Source organism: Scyliorhinus torazame, chromosome 7 (assembly GCF_047496885.1).
Source record: "Scyliorhinus torazame isolate Kashiwa2021f chromosome 7, sScyTor2.1, whole genome shotgun sequence".
Classification (NCBI taxonomy): Eukaryota; Metazoa; Chordata; class Chondrichthyes; order Carcharhiniformes; family Scyliorhinidae; genus Scyliorhinus; species Scyliorhinus torazame.
In genome coordinates this window covers 47,674,912-47,695,451 of record NC_092713.1, presented here as the reverse complement: position 1 = coordinate 47,695,451, position 20,540 = coordinate 47,674,912, and the positions used below count along the sequence as shown (strand labels likewise).

Sequence of the window (20,540 nt, the reverse complement as noted above, 5' to 3'; positions counted from 1 at the left end):
CCATCCTGCCTGGGAACCCCCCCCTCTGGTCAACTACACTCGGGTAGGAGAGGCATGGCATTGGTAGCAGTCCTACCCAGGGACTCCATCCAACTCTTACCCGTCGCGGCCCATACGCACCTCATTTTGGCACTTTCAGTTCAAAAAGTTGTGTTTTGTTTAGGTAACCTTTAGGTTGCCAACCACCTGCTATTTACATCCGGAAACATTTGGATGGTAAATTGCACAGTCTGCGAGACAGCTCGCACTGGTTCATTATTGGAAAGGTCCTAAAATTCGATTTTTGAAAAAAAAAAAAGAAAAAAAAATGAGGGAGTCACACATAGTGACCAATTATAAAGGGAGTAATTGGCACTACAGGACAGACACACTATCGTACGAGATATTAAACAAAGATAGTTACACACACTATACTTGTTTCCACAGAACTCCAGAAGCTCCAGTACCGGAGAAGAGGAGAAGAAAGAAAAGGAAAGAGAAAAGCCATGAGGACTTCCTTCACATGGATCATCATCTTTATGGACATTTGGTTGCGCGTGAACGTGAACCCCATGACTCCAAGCCCCCCCGCCGTTAATGTTTCACTTCCCCGCAGTACCCAGAGCCCAGTCACCAGCGACACCACATCTTGGTGTGCCAGGTTTATAACCTGGTACTCCCTGTCCTATGTAATAGAAACCTTACTGGTATTAGCGATACTCTACTGCATAGTGCAGTCTAAGGAAATGGAGAAGGAGAGCCTACCGCACTCGAACCCCGGTATATAGGATCAGATCCCCTATTTTTGGATACGACCAGACGCCCGATTCCCGCGATCTATAATAAAGAGCATTCACTTGCGTTTATTGTAAATAAAGAAATGTAAAGAACTGTTCATGAGCAAATTGTACGATCCTGAGCTTGACTGCCAAGCCAGGAAGACGGTGTATAAACTGCTTTGATTTTGTTGTATGGTTGAGGAAGTTAGGATAATGAAATATTTAAGTGAGTGTAGTGTATTAAGAATAGTTAGAGGTTCCCAGTTTATTGTTTTGTAATGCATGTCCCTGTTTGACATAGCGCCCTTAGAATTGTTAGTTAAAATTTTTTTGCATAGCTATGGTCAGTGCAGAGGCCATGAAGGAAGTGCCACCCCCCCCCCCAGGTCAGGGAATGGAAAGCAACATAGTTATGTGATCCTTCACGCTTCGCGTTCGGATCACAAGGAGGAAATGTAACCACTTAAAATGGCCAACTCCCGATTTAAAATGGCGAACAGCAAAGGCTGATGGGAAAGTCAGCTAACAGGACAAAAACGAGCAGCTGCAGGTTGGCTGTGTATTTACCTCTGGAAAGGCCAGACAAGATTGATACCAGCAACCATCAGCATAACAAAACACCAGCCATCTGCATACTAATGAGCAATCCCCGGGAACAATAAGCAACATTTAGACACAAAGCAAAACCAGACTCTTCGGCGCCATCAGAAGGCTACACAAAAGGAGGTGAACAACCACCTCAAGACCGCCCATCGATCAGGGAACCGCTCCAGCATTGGAGAAAATCGAACCAAGTGATTGGGACAAAGTCCAATCACTTGGAACCAGGTACAGGGTCCGCCCCAAAAGGCAGGAAGCCCCTGGGGACTATAAGAATTGAGCCCCAAGTTCAAGGCGCTCTCTTCCAGCTCTTCAGCTCTCTTCCACCCCTCTTCAACCTTTTCCAGCTCTATTTAACTCTTCAACAGCCGGTCGCTACGAGATAGGCGCTCCTAGCTATCAATCTGTACCAACTTCGAATCCCGCAGGCTCAGAACCCGAACGAAAGGCCATTTGTTTCCCTGACCTGGTGGGCCAGTTCCAAGTTAAGTATTGGCCTGTTAGCTGTAGAAGTAGCTTAGACGTAGAATTTGTAGTGATTACTGTGTATAATAAATGTGCTTTGATTTAAATCTTACTAAGTGGTGTATTGGATTATTGATCATTACTCGGACTTGAACCACGTGGCGGTATCATAAAGACACCTGGCGACGAGCAAAGGTGATAAAATAGAGCAATTAAACTAAGGCAAAGTTAGCAACACCACCACTCCCATTCTGGCCCTGGTGCATCCGATGGACCGCGGGCAGAATAGGGTGGCACCAAGCCACATATGACACCCAAGAGGCTGCCAGTCCTGTCTAGGAAGATCACTCCAGATGACTGACGCCAAAGGGGACCTCGGTCACAGGGTGAGAATCACAGCAGGCCGCCTTCACCCTGATGTAGTTCCTGGAGAAACACCTAGACAGAGCGTCAGGGCCTTTAAGGCCAGAAGGTTAGACACCAGTTAAGTTGACACTGGTGCAGCACCTAAGATATCTATAGGGACTAGGACACAAACCTGTGGAAACATTTTCATGTATTCACAAAAGATACAAATGTTCCAATCTGCCTTTGTGCTGTGTCAGAAGGCTGCGAGGGATGGGCTGGGCTGGGATGGCTGCAGGGGGCACTGTAGGCACTCCCATTGGGTAGTCCAAATGATGCCCTGGCGCCTGATTGTGGGGCTGGAAGCTCTGCGTAACCATGGGCACTGGTGTGGGCGGTCAGTGGGGTGCGCAGCAAGATCGCTGCCTTGCAAGTCGCCGCAATAGCGGTCTGTGGCTGGGCACCCCTCGGTCCATCCTCTGGTCAATCCCCGCTACTGCCCCCGGCCTTGACAGACGCCACCCGGCAGCCCACATTCCTGCATCGGGGAACAAATGACCATGTCCTACCTCTTCTCTCTCCCTCAGCAGCCACCGCGCTAGTTTCCCGATTTTAAATACCACAAGTGAACCTCGCCGTTGGTCTTTCCTCCTGGTAGGGGTGGAGCATCGCGGAGGGTCTGGAGAATACCGTGGCGGGCCCGTTATTGATGTGCCGATGGTGTTTACTATACGATTTGCATGCCCATGCCAGTCTGCAGTGTAGAATGCATTCACGCTGATGTTTCGGCACCGGAGCATGGCATTCCGTTGAGCGCCCTGCGCTGGCCTCGATTTTCGGCTGATGCATGATTCTCCACCGATCATGCTTCACGATTCCGGCATAACTGAACAGAGAAACCCGCCCCTTGGTTATCAGGTCATTTTCCATTCTGTGAACTTGCCTAAGTGAATGAAGATCTAACAAACAAGGGAGCGCGATCTTTGAGGGGTGTGCCGCATTCGTGATTTTTGTCCTCCTGGAAAATACCCAAAACATACCATAGACTGCAAAGATGGAAATTGTTCAGCTATTTTTAATGATAGCTGTAAGTCATCCATGGTTCACAGCCATGTAATAAGATGCTGAGAATACATGTCTTAGAAACAATCAACTTGATTTTAGTCCATACATTTTGTGAGTTGGCCAAAGTTGATAGCTGAGTAGGAATGTGTAAAGTTCTGTATCAAGGGTCAGACTGTCTGTTGCTGTGGACCAGAGGTAGCAGAAATAATTAACCGTTTCCCCATCAGGGTGCTATTTAGTGTAAACAGCAATGGTGATGCAATACCTTTTCCCATGACCACGGTTTTCCTGACACTTAGTCAGTGAAAACGTTATAGGCATAGGAGAAAGAGGCCAAGAATGGACAGTCCATTAGTCTTTGTAGCTGAGTTTACATGTGGGTGACTAGTGCAGCATAAAAAAACTCTGACAACGTTCAATGTGTTTCTGCCTTCACTTTCAGACTTGTTTGATTGTACAGTTTTCCATCTGACGTAGTATAGAAATAGATTCCTTCCATACCTGCAGGGAAGACAAAGTCAGAAGCCTGGAAAAGATGCCAAACAGAGTGAGGGCTAGGACACAGCTCTGTCTCATTCCACTGTATGAAGGAATTAAAGGGGCACTTGATCCTACCATCATCAAAGTTGCCCTCCCTGAAGTTGGCAGATAGTGAAGTACTCATTGTCAGAAACAAACAATGACCCACTGGGTTGGACATTAGGTGAGCTAAACTCCTGTGAGACTGATAGCTCTCAATCTGCAGCTTCCTGTCATGAATGAGTTAGATGAATAACCCTCATCACCTGAGCTTTAGAAGGTCATAGATTGCTTAGCAAATGTAAAGGCATCTTGCAAGGATGGAATCCCAACCAAACAGCTCAAGCACAGACAGTACCATCTACTGCCACCCCGTTATGTCCTTTGCCACCCCCTTATGACCTTCTCCTTTTCTGAAAAGTAAGTTCCATTCCACAGGAGGTGCAGGATGCAAAAATCATCACACAATTGAAAAACAAAGGCAACAGAGGAGGCTGCAACAACTATAGGGGCATATCACTCCTTTGCATCATGGGAAGGCCTTTGTTAATCATACGAAGACTCCATCTACTGCTAACTGAGCGTATCCGGAAACACACTGCAGTTTCCACAGTGTTCGAAGATCTACTGTGGACATGATCTTCGCCATCTACAAGTGTAGGGAACAGGATACATCTCATTACCTTCCTTGTGTAGATAAGGCATTCAACACTGTCAGCAGAGCAGGACTCTACAAGATTGGTGGGGAAATTGACTGTCCATGAAAGCTCTTCAGACTCATCCACTCCTTCCATGACAACATGCACTGCACAGTTTGACGGTTCCACATTTAGACATTGCGCCACCATTATCTTTCCAACACATTCATTGATGTCACAGCACATCTACTATGCACAATAGCTTGCTACCTAACAGACCAGCAAAAAGATTTTGTTACAAACCAAGTACAGTTTGCATACCAGAGCCAAATATTTTGCGCTAGAATCAAGTCATTTATTTCAATTTAATCTTAATTTCCTGATATTTATAACCCATGCATGTTTTACTCACACAATTTACAATGTTATCAAAACAGTTTATTGAATAAGCACCTGCAACTCATTGCCAACAACTATTACTGCATATTTATACCACTGAAGCTTGTATCCCTTCGCTGTGGGAAGAAGAAAATGATGACGACTTTTCAGATATTGAGCTGGAGGAAATTACTAACTAAATGTAAATTTGATGTCTTATAGGCTGCCAGAAAGCAACAAGCTCAGTCAAATAGAGGCAGGGGAGAGATTTGCAGTTAATGGCTTCAAGGGGTAGCATGTGTATGACTACAGAAGGAATCAAGAATTCAGCTCGTGTTCAGATTCAGGAAGTGGCAGAAAGGCAGGGGAGGAAAGGCCATTTAAAAAAAGTAATTGCATAATTTAGGACCTCACACACCCCGGACATACTCTCGTCCACCTTCTTCCGTCAGGAAAAAGGTACCAACCGACTCAAGAACAGCTTCTTCCCTACTGCCATCAGACTTTTGAATGAACCTACCTCGTATTAAGTTGATCTTTTCTCCACACCTTGCTATAACTGTAACATTATATTCTGCAGTCTCTTCTTCCTTCCCTATGTACGGTATGCATTGTTTGTACAGCATGCAAGAATACTTTCACTGTATACCAATACATGTGACAATAATAAATCAAATCAACAAAAAAAAAAAAAAAAAAGACTGAACAAAGAAAGGTACACTCAGGAACAGGCTCATCGGCCCTCCAAGCCTGTGCCGACCATGCTGCCCGTCTAAACTAAAATCTACACTTCCGGGTCCGTATCCCTCTATTCCCATCCTATTCATGTATTTGTCAAGATGCCCCTTAAACGTCACTATCGTCCCTGCTTCCACCACCTCCTCCGGCAGCGAGTTTCAGGCACCCACTACCCTCAGTGAAAAAAAAAAAAAAAAAAAAAAGCTTGCCTTGTACATCTCCTCTAAACCTTGCCCCTCGCACCTTAAACCTATGCCCCCTAGTAACTGACCCCTCTACCCTGGAGAAAAGTCTGACTATCCACCCAGTCTATGCCCCTCAATTTTGTAGACCTCTATCAGGTCGCTCCTCAACCTCAGTCGTTCCAGTGAGAACAAACCATGTTTATTCAACCTCTCCTCATAGCTAATGCCCTCCATACAAGGCAACATCCTGGTAAATCTCTTCTGCACCCTCTCTAAAGCCTCCACATCCTTCTGGTAGTGTGGCGACCAGAATTGAACACTATACTCCAAGTGTGGCCTAACTAACGTTCTATACAGCTGCAACATGACTTGCCAATTTTTATACTCAATGCCCCGGCCAATGAAGGCAAGCATGCCGTATGCCTTCTTGACTACCTTCTCCACCTGTGTTGCCCCTTTCAGTGACCTGTGGACCTGTACACCTAGATCTGACACCTAGGACTGTCAATACTCTTGAGGGTTCTACCATTCATTGTATATTCCCTACCTGCATTAGACCTTCCAAAATGCATTACCACACATTTTGTCTGGATTAAACTCTATCTGCCATCTTTCCACCCAAGTCGCCAAACGATCTAATTTGTTATTTTGAAGGTGTCCATTTTAGAATAAGGCAGTTGGACATTCGGAATTAGATAATAAAGCCACTATGTAACCTATTCCTGTGCTTAGATTTAGTGGCTCTATTGGAATGCAAACCGGTGGAATCATGGCAGCGATGTGTTATGGGATGGATCAAGGAAAATCAGTGCAGAAGAGTGATGTGGTCAGCAACGTTGAAATTGGCAGAGGAGAAGAGACCAGAAGATTGAGCTACATTCAGTCAGGTAGGATGCTTGGTAAATTTAGCCGTGGTAGTCTCAATCTTGTAAGTAACTCTGAATTAAATTTATACTTGCTGAACGGGAAGTTCAATAGGGCTGAATCAACATGAATTCGTCAAGGCGAGGTCATGCCTGACAAATCTGTTAGAATTCTTTGAGGAGGCAACGATGAAATTAGACAAGGGAGAGCCAATGGACGTGATCAATTTGGATTTCCAGAAGGCTTTTGACAAGATTCTAAATAAGATAAGAGCCTTGGTGTTAGAGGCAAGGTCCTGGCATGGATAGAGGATTGGCTGACTGGCAAAAGGCAGAGAGTGGAGATAAAGGGGTCATTCTCAGGATGACAGCCTTCATTCTCAGGAGCTGATGAAGCAAGGGGGCTGCATAAGGACTTGGACAGGCGAGCAGAGTTGGCAAAGAAGTGGCAGATGGAATACAACGTGGAAAAATGTGAGGTTTGCACTTGGTAGAAAGAACAGAGGCATAGACTATTTTCTAAATGGGGAAAGGGTTGGAAATCAGAAGCACAAAGGGACTTAGGAGTCCAGTTCATGATTTTCTTAAGGTTAACATGCAGGTTCAGTTAGCAGTTAGGAAGGCAAATGCAATGTCAGCATTCATTTTGACAGGGCTCGAATACAAGAGCAGGGATGTACTACTAAGGCTCTGGTCAGAACCCATTTGGAATATTGTGAGCAGTTTGGGCCCTGATTCTAAGGAAGGGTGTGCTGGCCTTGGAGGGGATCCAGAGGAGGTTCACAAGAATGATTCCCAGAATGAAGTCAAATGAGAGGGGTCGAGGACTCTGGGTCTGTACTAAATGGAGTTTAGAAGGATAAAGGGGGATCTCATTGAAACTTACAGAATACAGAGAGGCCTAGATAGAGTGGACGTGGAGATGTTTCCACTATGCGAAATTAGAACCCGCGGGCACAGCCTCCCAGGCTCAAGGGATGATCCTTTAAAACAGAGATGAGGAGCAATTTCTTCAGCCGGAGGGTGGTGAATCTGTGGAACAATTTTCCGCAGAAGGCTATGGAGGTCAAGTTACTGGGGGCATTTAAGACAGACATAGATAGGTTCTTGTTTAACAAGGGGGATCAGTGGCTACAGGGGGAGGGCATGAGAATAGGGATGATAAACATATCAGCCATGATCGAATGGCAGAGCAGACTCGATGGGCCAAATGGCTTAATTATGCTCCATATATTATGGTCCAGGTTCTTTATTAATAAGGGGATCAGGGGTTAGAACATAGAAAATACAGCACAGAACAGGCCCTTCGGCCCACGATGTTGTGCCGAACCTTTGTCCTAGATTAATCATAGATTATCATTGAATTTACAGTGCAGAAGGAGGCCATACGGCCCCCTGAGTCTGCACCGGCTCTTGGAAAGAGCACCCCACCCAAACTCAACACCTCCACCCAACACCAAGGGCAATTTTGGACACGAAGGGCAATTTATCACGGCCAATCCACCTACCCTGCACATCTTTGGACTGTGGGAGGAAACCGGAGCACCCGGAGGAAACCCACGCAGACACGGAGAGGACGTGCAGACTCCGCACAGACAGTGACCCAAGCCGGAATCGAACCTGGGACCCTGGAGCTGTGAAGCAATTGCGCTATCCACAATGCTATCGTGCTGCCCTTAAGAACAAATAAATCTACACTATATCATTTTACCGTAATCCATGTACCTATCCAATAGCTGCTTGAAGGTCCCTAATGTTTCCGACTCAACTACTTCCACAGGCAGTGCATTCCATGCCCCCACTACTCTCTGGGTAAAGAACCTACCTCTGATATCCCTCCTATATCTTCCACCTTAAATTTATGTCCCCTTGTAATGGTTTGTTCCACCCGGGGAAAAAGTCTCTGACTGTCTACTCTATCTATTCCCCTGATCATCTTATAAACCTCTATCAAGTCGCCCCTCATCCTTCTCCTTCTAATGAGAAAAGGCCTAGCACCCTCAACCTTTCCTCGTAAGACCTACTCTCCATTCCAGGTAACATCCTGGTAAATCTTCTTTGCACCTTTTCCAAAGCTTCCACATCTTTCCTAAAATGAGGTGACCAGAACTGTACACAGTACTCCAAATGTGACCTTACCAAAGTTTTGTACAGCTGCCTCATCACCTCACGGCTCTTAAATTCAATCCCTCTGTTAATGAACGCGAGCACACCATAGGCCTTCACAGCTCTATCCACTTGAGTGGCAACTTTCAAAGATGTATGAACATAGACCCCAAGATCTCTCTGCTCCTCCACATTGCCAAGAACTCTACCGTTAACCCTGTATTCCGCATTCATATTTGTCCTTCCAAAATGGACAACCTCACACTTTTCAGGGTTAAACTCCATCTGCCACTTCTCAGCCCAGCTCTGCATCCTATCTATGTCTCTTTGCAGCCGACAACAGCCCTCCTTACTATCCACAACTCCACCAATCTTCGTATCGTTTGTAAATTTACTGACCCACCCTTCAACTCCCTCATCCAAGTCATTAATGAAAATCACAAACAGCAGAGGACCCAGAACTGATCCCTGCGGTACGCCACTGGTAACTGGGATCCAGGCTGAATATTTGCCATCCACCACCACTCTCTGACTTCTATCGGTTAGCCAGTTCGTTATCCAACTGGCCAAATTTCCCACTATCCCATGCCTCCTTACTTTCTGCAGAAGCCTACCATGGGGAACCTTATCAAATGCCTTACTAAAATCCATGTACACTACATCCACTGCTTTACCTTCATCCACATGCTTGGTCACCTCCTCAAAGAATTCAATAAGATTTGTAAGGCAAGACCTACCCCTCACAAATCCGTACTGACTATCCCTAATCAAGCAGTGTCTTTCCAGATGCTCAGAAATCCTATCCTTCAGTACCCTTTCCATTACTTTGCCTACCACCAAAGTAAGACTAACTGGCCTGTAATTCCCAGGGTTATCCCTAGTCCCTTTTTTGAACAGGGGCACGACATTCGCCACTCTCCAATCCCCTGGTACCACCCCGGTTGACAGTGAGGACGAAAAGATCATTGCCAACGGCTCTGCAATTTCATCTCTTGCTTCCCATAGAATCCTTGGATATATCCCGTCAGGCCCGGGGGACTGGTCTATCCTCAAGTTTTTCAAAATGCCCAACACATCTTCCTTCCTAACAAGTATTTCCTCGAGCTTACCAACCTGTTTCACACTGTCCTCTCCAACAATATCGCCCCTCTCATTTGTAAATACAGAAGAAAAGTACTCGTTGAAGACCTCTCCTATCTCTTCAGACTCAATACACAATCTCCTGCTACTGTCCTTGATCGGACCTACCCTCGCTCTAGTCATTCTCATACCTCTCACATATGTGTAAAAGGCCTTGGGGTTTTCCTTGATCCTACCCGCCAAAGATTGTTCATGCCCTCTCTTAGCTCTCCTAATCCCTTTCTTCAGTTCCCTCCTGGCTATCTTGTATCCCTCCAATGCCCTGTCTGAACCTGGTTTCCTCAGCCTTACATAAGTCTCCTTTTTCCTCTTAACAAGACATTCAACCTCTCTTGTCAACCATGGTTCCCTCACTCGACCATCTCTTCCCTGCCTGACAGGGACATACACATCAAAGGACACGTAGTACCTGTTCCTTGAACAAATTCCACATTTCACTTGTGTCCTTCCCTGACAGCCTATGTTCCCAACTTATGCACTTCAATTCTTGTCTGACATCGTATTTACCCGTCCCCCAATTGTAAACCTTGCCCTGTTGCACGCACCTATCCCTCTCCATTACTAAATGGTTACGAGGAGAAGGCATGAGAGTAGGGATAATAAACATATCAGCCATGATCGAATGGCAGAGCAGACTCGATGGGCCAAATGGCCCAATTATGCTCCTATACTTTATAGAACATAGAACGATACAGCGCAGTACAGGCCCTTCGGCCCACGATGTTGCACCAGAACAAAAGCCATGGTCCTATGGTCTAAGTGGCAAGGAGTTTCTGGCAATGAAGGCCATGTGATTTAGTCTCAAGGGCGTACGATGAACATACAAACCTGCTGACCCAGAAGTGATAATGTTTCCCATTATCTAAAGTCGCAAAGGAAATGCAGAGGTGCTTTGTACAGTAGACAGGTGGTCAGAATGCTACTTTTCCGCCAAGGCTGACATTTCAGGCAAGTATTGAGAGCACATTACATTAAAAGATGTCACATCTTTCAGATGAGAAGACATCAGCCCTGTCAGATGCATGTAACAATTTCACATCCAATCAACACTCTTCCTTCAAACACCATTATAAACAAAAAAAAACTGGTCATTCATCCAATTTTCCATTTGTGGGGCCTTGCCATATGTAAGCAGGTTATTAATTTTGCCTTCATAATTGTAATTCGTTCGCTGTTTTAAAGAAACTCACCTCCAAAGGACATGAAGAGAGACTATATAAATGCAATTTCTTTCTTTCCAATAAACTTTGAATTTTCCTGTGTTAGTCTGGTCATTACCCCAGCCCGTGATGTTATATTTGTAACATTTTACGGTTTCTACTTCAAATAATTAGAATCTTTATTGGCGTCAGAAGTAAGCTTACAAAAATCCCCTCGTCGCCACACACCGGCGCCTGTTTGGGTACACAGAGGGAGAATTCAGAATATCCAATTCATCTAACAAGCACGTCTTTCAGGCCTTGTGGGAGGAAATCGGAGCACCTAGAGGAAACCCATGCAGACACTGGGAGAACGTGTAGACTCCGCACAGACAGTGACCCAAGCCGGGAATCGAACCCAGGACCCTGACGCTGTGAAGCTGCAGTGCCAACCATCTGTTTCGATGTGGGTAGAATTTACATGTTAAAATAAAAATCTAATTTCCCCCCACATTCTAACAATAATGCCAAGTTTATGCACCTGTGTTATAAATTTGCCAGCCAGTGGAAACTATCTTTCAGTTTACTATTGCAACCATTTCATAATACTTGATCTGGTTCAAGCCTTTACTATAGATAGCTTCTCTTACAATAGTGGTTACAATTCAAAGGTACTTCAGTACCGTGAAATGTTTTTTCAAAATGAACATATGAGACAAAAAATTAACTGGTTGTTTCCTTATCCTCAGGTTGTGATTGCATCCTAAACAATAGAGATGCTCAACAGTTTCAGTTCAGAGGGCGTTCCAATGGTGTTGAAGAATAGTTTTGTTCCTTGCAAAGATACTGAACCAATCATTAAAAAGCCCATTTAGGTTATACATGCCAAATGTGTTAATTCTCAATAATTACCCTGAATATTAATCAAAGTAGTGTATCGGAGTCTATCTCCTATACTGATGAGAAATATTACACTTGTTGCCTCCTATCTTTACAGCCAGTGATCTGGCATTAAGTAGGACCCCACAGTCAGTCCCTTGAATTTTTCTGCACTTACCGAATGTAGCCCAATGTGGGGTGGCAAGGAATAAAAAGTCTGTCTTTGTGGGCATCAGCATAGGCACAGCCATCTCCTCTGTTGTCCACCACTGGATTCTCCAGTTCCCTAAGATTTACCCACAAATTACATTTTCAGAACTTTCTAACAGGAACGATATAGAAGCACTCGTACTATAAATACCGATTCTGAAGCACTCTTAATAGCGCAATCATTAGTTTGGAACATGCCATAATCTAACCAAACATTTTACACTACCCTCTTTACAGAAAGAAGCAGATCTATTCATTATAAAAATATTAAAAGTGGAATTGCCACAATATTTCTCCACATTTGCCATGTCATTTGTTAGTCGAGTTGCAATTTTAGTCCAGAATATTCTTGTTTCTCAGCAAATCTGGATGTTAACAAATCAATTACACAACAAATCACACATGGCTTACTTAATTGGGAACATGCATGCGGCATTGTGTAATATGTTGTGGAAAACAACTACTATTGGCAATTTATATAGCAATCTGAATATTGAAAAATGACCCAAAATGATTCATAAAAATCTAATCAAGAATTTGGTAGCTGAGACAAAGGAGAAAACGTAGGAGTGTTGCTCAACAAGCAAATGTTGTAAAAGGATCAGAGGGATGAGAACAGTCAGAATAATTTAGGGAGAGACTTCCAGAGTACGGGACCTATAGGCTGACGGCACAGCTGCCAACAGTGGAGGAGAGTGAACAAGAGGCAGAGTCAGAGAAAACAAAGTTCACAAGGCCCATCTGGACCGTCAAATAAGAATACAAAATAGCATAGTACTATTCAAAGAGGATCAGAACCATTTACCAGGTGTGCAAGCCAATCATCCCCCAACCAACTTCACTAAAAAAAAAAACTAGACTTTTATCTCACGACTATTTGTAGAAACCAGAGTGCAATTGGTGGTTTGGTTTTCGCACAGTGCAACAGTAACTACCCATCAAAAGTACTTCAGTCTTTAGGGCATATTGAGATCATGTAAGGCACTATGCAAGTTTATTCTTTCGGAATTCACATGATACCTCTAACAGACCTGAATTTATAACGTACTCCAATCAACACTACTGCTGCATGAAGGAAGCCGTGCACAGTATTCACCAGCCTGCAAAAGCAGATTAGTCGCATCCAAAGTGCCACTGAGCATATTGGAAGGCATTTTCAGAACTACAGTAAGTAACCAACTGTATTTACAGGATTCACGTGAGCAACTACACCACATGCCGGAAGGATCCTGGCGGCACGGTAGCATAGTGGTTAACACTGTTGCTTCATAGCTCCAGATTAGATTCCCGGCTTGGGTCACTGTCTGTGTGGAGTCTGCACGGTTTCCTCATGTTTGCGTGGGTTCCCTCCGGTTTCCTCCCACAAGTCCCGAAAGACATGTTGTTAGGTGAATTGGACTTTGAATTCTCCCTCGGTGTACCCGAACAGGTGCCGGAATGTGATGACTAGGGGACTTTCACAGTAAGTTCGTTGCAGTGTTAATGTACGCCTACTTATGAAAATAATAAAGATTATTTTTAAAATATGTGCCTTAGAGCTGGCACAACCAATGGCGAATCGTCTCTAATGCCTTCCAATCATAATGCAATGCTGATCTACAGGGATAGTGTAAGTGGTGACGGCAATAATATCCACTTTACCATTCACAGAATAGGGGCTTGGGCCACTCTATCTTGGGTCTTGTAGACTGGTGCCTACTTACTGGATTTCCTTTCAATACACTGTAATTGTTCACATCAGAGCCCTCTCAGCCTCAAGAAAAGCTACCGCTGCATTGATTTTTTCTAAAGGCTCCAAACGTAATCTCGCGAGACGTTGCAAAGTGAATCCTGCCCACAATGGGCGGGATCACTTTTTAAGCAAATTTGAATATTAGAGCAAGGCAGTAAGCCTTTCTCTAATGTGCAAATTCCCTCGGAACTCCGGAGGCTTTGGTATTCAATCCCTTTGCCTCGGGGACCTTGGGTGAGCGCTGTTTGGTACTGGTCCCCACAAACGGAGACCAGATGAACAGCAATCATGGGGGTCTCCAAGAGGAACAGAGGCCCCCAGCTGCCTGCTCTTTGAGCAGGGTGGTGCCTTGGCACTGCTGGTGCCACCTGAGTATCCTTGTAGTGCCACCTGGGTGTCAGCGCCAAGCTGTCCAGGTAGCACTGCCAGCTGGCAGGGGCACTGCCAAGGTGCCAAGCTGGCATTTTACACACATGCGCACGATCAGGTTGGGGTTGCCCGGTGTGGGTGTTGGACAAGCGGACCCTCCCTTGTTGCATTCGGGTTGGGGGGGGGGAGAAAAGAGGAGCGGAGCAGTCGGGGTTTCTTTTTGGGGCCTCATTGATCGGGGCGCCATCTCTCGTTACAGAGTTCTGACAAGTGGAGCTCCCATTGTAAAGAAACGGGGCTGTGCGGCCTTGGGCCACGCATTCCACGTTCAGGCCCCTTATTCAACGCGAATCGCGTTGAATAGCCATGTGTTTCCCGGCACGCTCTGGGACTTTGTGCCCCATTGGGAAGATGTCGCCTTTACTGTCGCTTCCCTTTAGTTGTCCACAGCCCTATAAACTTCACCTCTGCAATTTCCTACTGCAATCACGAACGTATTCCTGGCAGCTATTCCAATCTGCAACTGTTGCTGCAATTAACTATGCAAACGTACTGATTCACAAAATTTAACCATCGTTTCCAATTTACAATGGACAAGATTTGCATGAATGTTTAAATTGAATTTCACAAGTCACATCCTTATCTTCAAAATAAATTTAGGATTTGATGACCTGTAACTTTGTTAAATCCTGAGATGAAGCTCACCCAGTCAAGTTTCTTCATGAGGTTTAATCACAGGAAGATTGCCAAGACTAAAGCTTCACCAAATACTGGAATCAAGTACCTGTTCTGGCAAAATACCGTAACCTCCAAGCAATTACACATCTTTGAACATATTTACACACATAATAATGTGCAATATCTGCAGCGTTTTCTTTTAAATTATTTTAAGATCTGATTCAAGATGTATACAAATGCTCCAATAATATGGCAAAAGAATAAAATATTATGAAGTCTTCATCATGATCATTGTTGTGTGTAATTATAATCAGCATGGCAACCTTGGACATTAGGCTAAAACTCATATCTAGTTGTGTATTTGCTCACAGGCTGTTCGGAATTATTGACTGAAAGTAAGTCTTTTCAGAAGCAAAAGAAGTCTTCAGGAGTTGAGAAGACATCAAAACTGGAGCAGCAGCTGCAGGATGTCAGGTGAAAATGAAATGAAAATCGCTTATTGTCACAAGTAGACTTCAAATGAAGTTACTGTGAAAAGCCCCTAGTCGCCACATTACGGCACCTGTTCGGGGAGGCTGTTACGGGAATTGAACCATACTGCTGGCCTGCGTTGGTCTGCTTTCAAAGCCAGCGATTTAGCCCTGTGCTAAACAGGTGGTACAAATTTGACATTTCAACAGCTGTGACTGTGCTCTGGGAGGAACATTTCCAGATTAATAAGAAATAAAACTGACAAAATAAGCAGAACCAAGGTAATAAAAGAAAAATGTATTAATCATACATTCATGTAAACATCTGTTCTGAATTTGTTATTCCTGGATCAGCCCTAAATTAGTAGATGTCACTGTTGCATTGAATATGCACCTATAATTGCAATAAAAAGCGAGAAAATACCAGAAATGGTTTTGAATAGTTCACTGGGTGAGTACACATTCTACACGGCACAGGTTATGGGGACGAGGGCGGATTTAGGCTTAATCTCTGTGTTTTGTACGGAGTTACAGTTCTCAGCTGCAGCAGGGTGCAGCAGCCTTGAGAACCATGAGCTAGGAGAAGAAAAAGAAAATCAGTGAGACTTTCAATTCCTCATTACTGGCCATTGGTGGGAGGTGCATATCTGAACACCAAAGAATACCTGAAATGGTTGAATCATCATTTCCCAGCATTAATATCCCTCACTTGGATGAGCACAGAATTCTCCCTTCTCCATCTCCCCATAAAAGTTGTGGCAGTGTGCTCAGGTAGGCTTAATGTTGTGCAGGTGGAAACAGGTGGTCTTGGTGAGAGCAAATGCTCAACAGGACTTCTCGATGCAATGCTCAGCATGTAGGTTAGCTCTTCTAAACGCCTTTACAATATTAGGCAAGTTTTCTAAGTTTCATCCCGGTTAGCGTCCGGCTGCTGTTGAGTAAAGATTCAAGAGTTCTGCTCCTTTTCACAAACACCTTTATTTTCCTTGAACACAGCCCTGCACAAAACTCTTTATCACCATATCACATGCTCCCAAAGACCACCTGCAGCCTCTTTACATATCAGTGTCAATTATTGGATACTTAACATCAATGAGACATCTAATTGGAATGACTCTTAACAGTCTCCCCTTCCTTGGAGAAAAAATAATAATTTGGTGAAAACAAAATTACAAGAAACTCAAAAACACATGCAACTTCCTCCCCATATTTTTCCATTTTTGGATGGAAAAAAAACCAAAACAAAGTCACAGAAACAGGTGCCCTTCATTCACAATATCCAAAGGGTACTGTGAACTAGCCCCTCTTTTCATAAAACGATCGGACAATTGATCGCTACTGCCAGCCCATTTAATTTTTGCTATCTCCACGCTGTCCAACATCTGCTTCAAACTTGCAATGTCTATCCTTAATCTTTTCTCATTCACCATTTTTGTAGAGTGCACATTTTCCCCACAGAGATTTATTGTCAATGTGACAATCAATGGGTATGTTACCCAAATCCCAAAATGTCTGTCAATATCGGAAATATATAAAAAGCCATATCCACCGCCTTTACAAGACTTAACTTCTCAGTGGCCAAAGTGCTTTTGACCACTCTCCTTATTTTCTTTGTTTCCCGCACAAGAGGCAACATTTACTATTGTTCCCCAAAAGAAAAATTATAAAACCTCCTGCGCTTGAAACCCCATCACATAAATTTGCATAGGACGCATCACTAAAAACTATGAGTTTCAAGTGCCTAAGATCACCTAAAACCGGGAACCTCAAAACACACTCCTGCATTTTTAGTTTGACCAACGCTTTATTTTGCCTTCCACTTTAGGATCATTCATTTTTAGACTCAACTCCAAGATCAAAACTAATGTCAGGTCTAGTCTGTCTACCTAACCAATTCAGTTGCCCAATTAAACTACGCAGTTGCTCTTTTTCCATCTTTGGGACCACATTTTTTTTGAAACCCGACCACGACTAATTGCTATTGGGCCGATGCTCTCCAAATAAGATGGCTAACGTAAAGTTGCACCTAACTTAATTGGTCCGATTTCTAGTCCAATATATTTAAATGCACTGGAAGCCTGACGTCTAACCCGGAATTCTTTCCTCAACACAGATTACAATAGCTTCAAAATCACTAGTCCCACCCCACAAAATCATCGACATGCATCATAAAGCTGCCAGAAAGATTTCCTTTATAGTGCCAGTAAAACATTGCCGGATACGCTTTCAACTGGCAATAGCCTAACTTTAACAAAACTGACCTTACCGAAAAATATCAGACTCTAGACACGTCATTTAATCCATACACACATTTGTTCAACTTCCAGAGTATTTCTTCGGTGTTGGCTGCCTCTTTAGGACGAAGCAGAAAAAGGTCCCTCTGAAGCCGATGCCCCTGCAAAAAGGCAGCTTTTATATCTATAGATTTGCATTCCCATGCCTTTGTGGCTAATAGAGCCAAGATCTTTAAAATAACCTTTCCTGCCACAGCTGAAATCTACCCTTAAATCCTGATCTTCTAAGTTTTCTTCAAATCCCCTTGCCACAAGCCTGTCCTTTGCCTTATGAGTCCCATCCGGGAAAACCTTTTCCGTGCAAATCCATCTGTGGTCTAGAGCTCTTTGTCCCCGATCCGGTACTTCCGTGTATACCCCAAATTCATTCCAACTGTGCAGTTCGTGCTGTTTGGCATCATTGATAACTTTTTCATCTAATTTATTGGAAGCCACCAAAATCTCACGTGCATATGGGCTTCTACTCCTAGTAGTATTCGTAGTCTTATCCATGTTCCGCGACCTTGACAAACTATGTCCCCTATCCCGCCTGGTGTCTCGTTCTGTACTGCTAGATCTTTCCCTTCTGCTGTGGGATGTTCTTTCAATAGTTCTCGACCTTTTCCTGCGAACCTGTTCACTATTCGATGTACTATCTGAACAGGCACTGCGTTTCTGTGCCCTCCATTTTTGAACTTCGTCTTCCCAATCCATTGTCTTGACTCCTTCCCCTGAATGCTGTACATTTAACCAATGTTTATACTTTCCAGTGGCCTTCCCTGCTCTACTAATAACAGTTGCATCCTTCCATTGACTAGACCCTTCAGGCAAGTATGTCACTTTTGTCCCAACTTTTGGCAGTTGCCCTTTCGGAAAAATGGACTGTTCGAATTCATCAGAAGTATCGTGTTCCTCAACAGAAACCCTATCTATATCAGTTAGCCGATCTTCATAGTTCTGTAACATGTGCGTACCAGATGACCCTGGTTCCTCATCATGTCTGGCTGCTCGGTCTAAATTTGAACATTTGTAATCCGTACCCATTATCCTTGATGAATGTACCCTAATAGTCTGATTGCCATGTGCAAAACAATTGTTTTGCCATCTATGCGTATGATCTTCCCTGGGCCTTTCCATTTATTACAATTGTCTCTCTTATAGTAAACTATGTTTCCTTGCTGAAAACAGTATTTGATGGCCGTACATTATGCCTTAAAGCTCTGCGAATTCTTTTGGAGACTTCTGCTTCCAAAAAAGCTTTTCCACTGCTATGTAATGCATTTAAATGCTCAGCAAAGGCAGAGTTAATTGTAGTCCCCTCCCAAGCTGGAGGCTGGTCTTCCAAAATGGATGGAATTTTAGGATTTCTACTAAACATTAATTGATAGGGACTATAGCCCCCAAGCATCTGCAATGAATTCTTTGCATGTACCGCCCATGCTAAAGCTGAATTTAACTTGCAATTTGGTCTATCTGCCCAAATTATCAGGAACCTGTCATCTATTACAGCATGGTTTCTTTCGCACACACCATTACTAAATGGGCTTTCCGCAGCCGTATTCATAACTGTGATTTTCATACATAGCCCTAAACTCATCATTAGCAAATTCTCCCCCATTGCCTGTAAGGAATTTTGCTGTTGGGCCCATTCCTGTCCCTATCCATTTTTCCACAATTTGATCCAGAATTACTCTCCTTTCTTTAGTTCATACAATAGTTGATTGGCTAAATCTGGTTGCTAAATCTACAAAATGCAAAATAAATATATTGTTGGCTTTATCCCATATCTTAAGGTCCATGGCCACAATGTCATTAAAATCCCTGGCCAAAGGTAGGGTTACTATCAGTCGTGATGGTGTCCTTATGTACTTCCTACAAACCTCACAGCGATCACTAACCTGTTCTATCAGCTTAGTAGAGTCTTGATCCCTTACCGCTGCATCCTTCAATAATTGTTTCAGCCTCGGAGGAGACAGAATGCGCAAATTGCCTCTGCAGTTTTATACAACAATCTTTTTATCAGCTAAAATCCTATTTCTAGCTGCCAATAAAATGAAATGAAATGAAATTTGAAAATCACTTATTGTCACTAGTAGCCTTCAAATGAAGTTACTGTGAAAAGCCCCTAGTCGCCACATTCCGGCGCCTGTTCGGGGAGGCTGGTATGGGAATTGAAACGTGCTGCTGACCTGCCTTGGTTTGCATTAAAAGCCAGCTATTTAGCCCTGTGCTAAACCAGCCCCTATAGCTACACACCCTTAAACAACTGCACCCAAAATATTATTTGCCAGTAAGGGAATACAACGGTGTCCCGATTGTGTAAATTGTAAGTCCACCGTCTTTCCAAAAACTGTTGCCGTATCCTGTTCCATATCCAGTTTCATGTGTGCTTTCTTCATCGACGGTCTGCTCAGAAGCAAAGGTATCTCACTTGATACAACATCTGTGCTAATGAAATGATTCACTCTGGCGACATTGCAAGGGATCACCACTCTTTTCAGCGACTTCAGAGTATTATCATCCCCAAACCGGAAACTTGTGGAACTTTCAAATTCCTTAACCTGGTTACGATTTTCAGCTTTCAAAGAGTCCAGGTAACATTTTAACCAGTCAATTCCACACAGTAGATATGCAGCCACTGTCCAATACAGCACAATTGAAGGATTCTGCAACCAACACTCACTACCGGAGTAAAACTGCTCGTTAATAGGACAATGCCTTCTTTCTGGTCACTATCTTTTTCCTCTTCCAACTCTTCAGTGTCATGTGTAGCTTCAAACACTATTATAATGTGTTGGACAGTTGAAAGCATAAAGGTATTGAGAGTCACACCAAAAACATCGATTTATCATATTCCGGGCATTTCTGGGGTTCCTTTTCCTATTACCATTTTCTATGTCCCTCCTCCTGTTATAGGTTTTAAATGGAGTTCTGTCCTCAGTTTCCAGGCCCCGATCTCCTTCCATACGATAGCATAGTGGTTAGCACAA

General features: G+C 43.8%; 1 protein-coding gene across 8 annotated transcripts in view; it reads right to left on the bottom strand.

Annotated features, from left to right (window-relative positions):
- Positions 1-20,540, bottom strand: part of st3gal3a (ST3 beta-galactoside alpha-2,3-sialyltransferase 3a) — a 1,052,507-nt gene that overhangs the window by 484,186 nt on the left and 547,781 nt on the right. For 6 of the 8 annotated variants that reach the window (XR_011948150.1, XM_072510649.1, XM_072510647.1 and 3 more), the window contains one exon: positions 11,997-12,104. The exons of the other annotated variants lie outside the window; for them this stretch is intronic. Coding sequence is in view for 5 of the 6 variants with exons in the window: in XM_072510649.1 (XP_072366750.1) it covers positions 11,997-12,104 (108 nt within the window). In the remaining variant the exon portion in view is untranslated. The remainder of the gene's footprint in view (positions 1-11,996; positions 12,105-20,540) is intronic. 8 annotated transcript variants of the gene reach the window in all.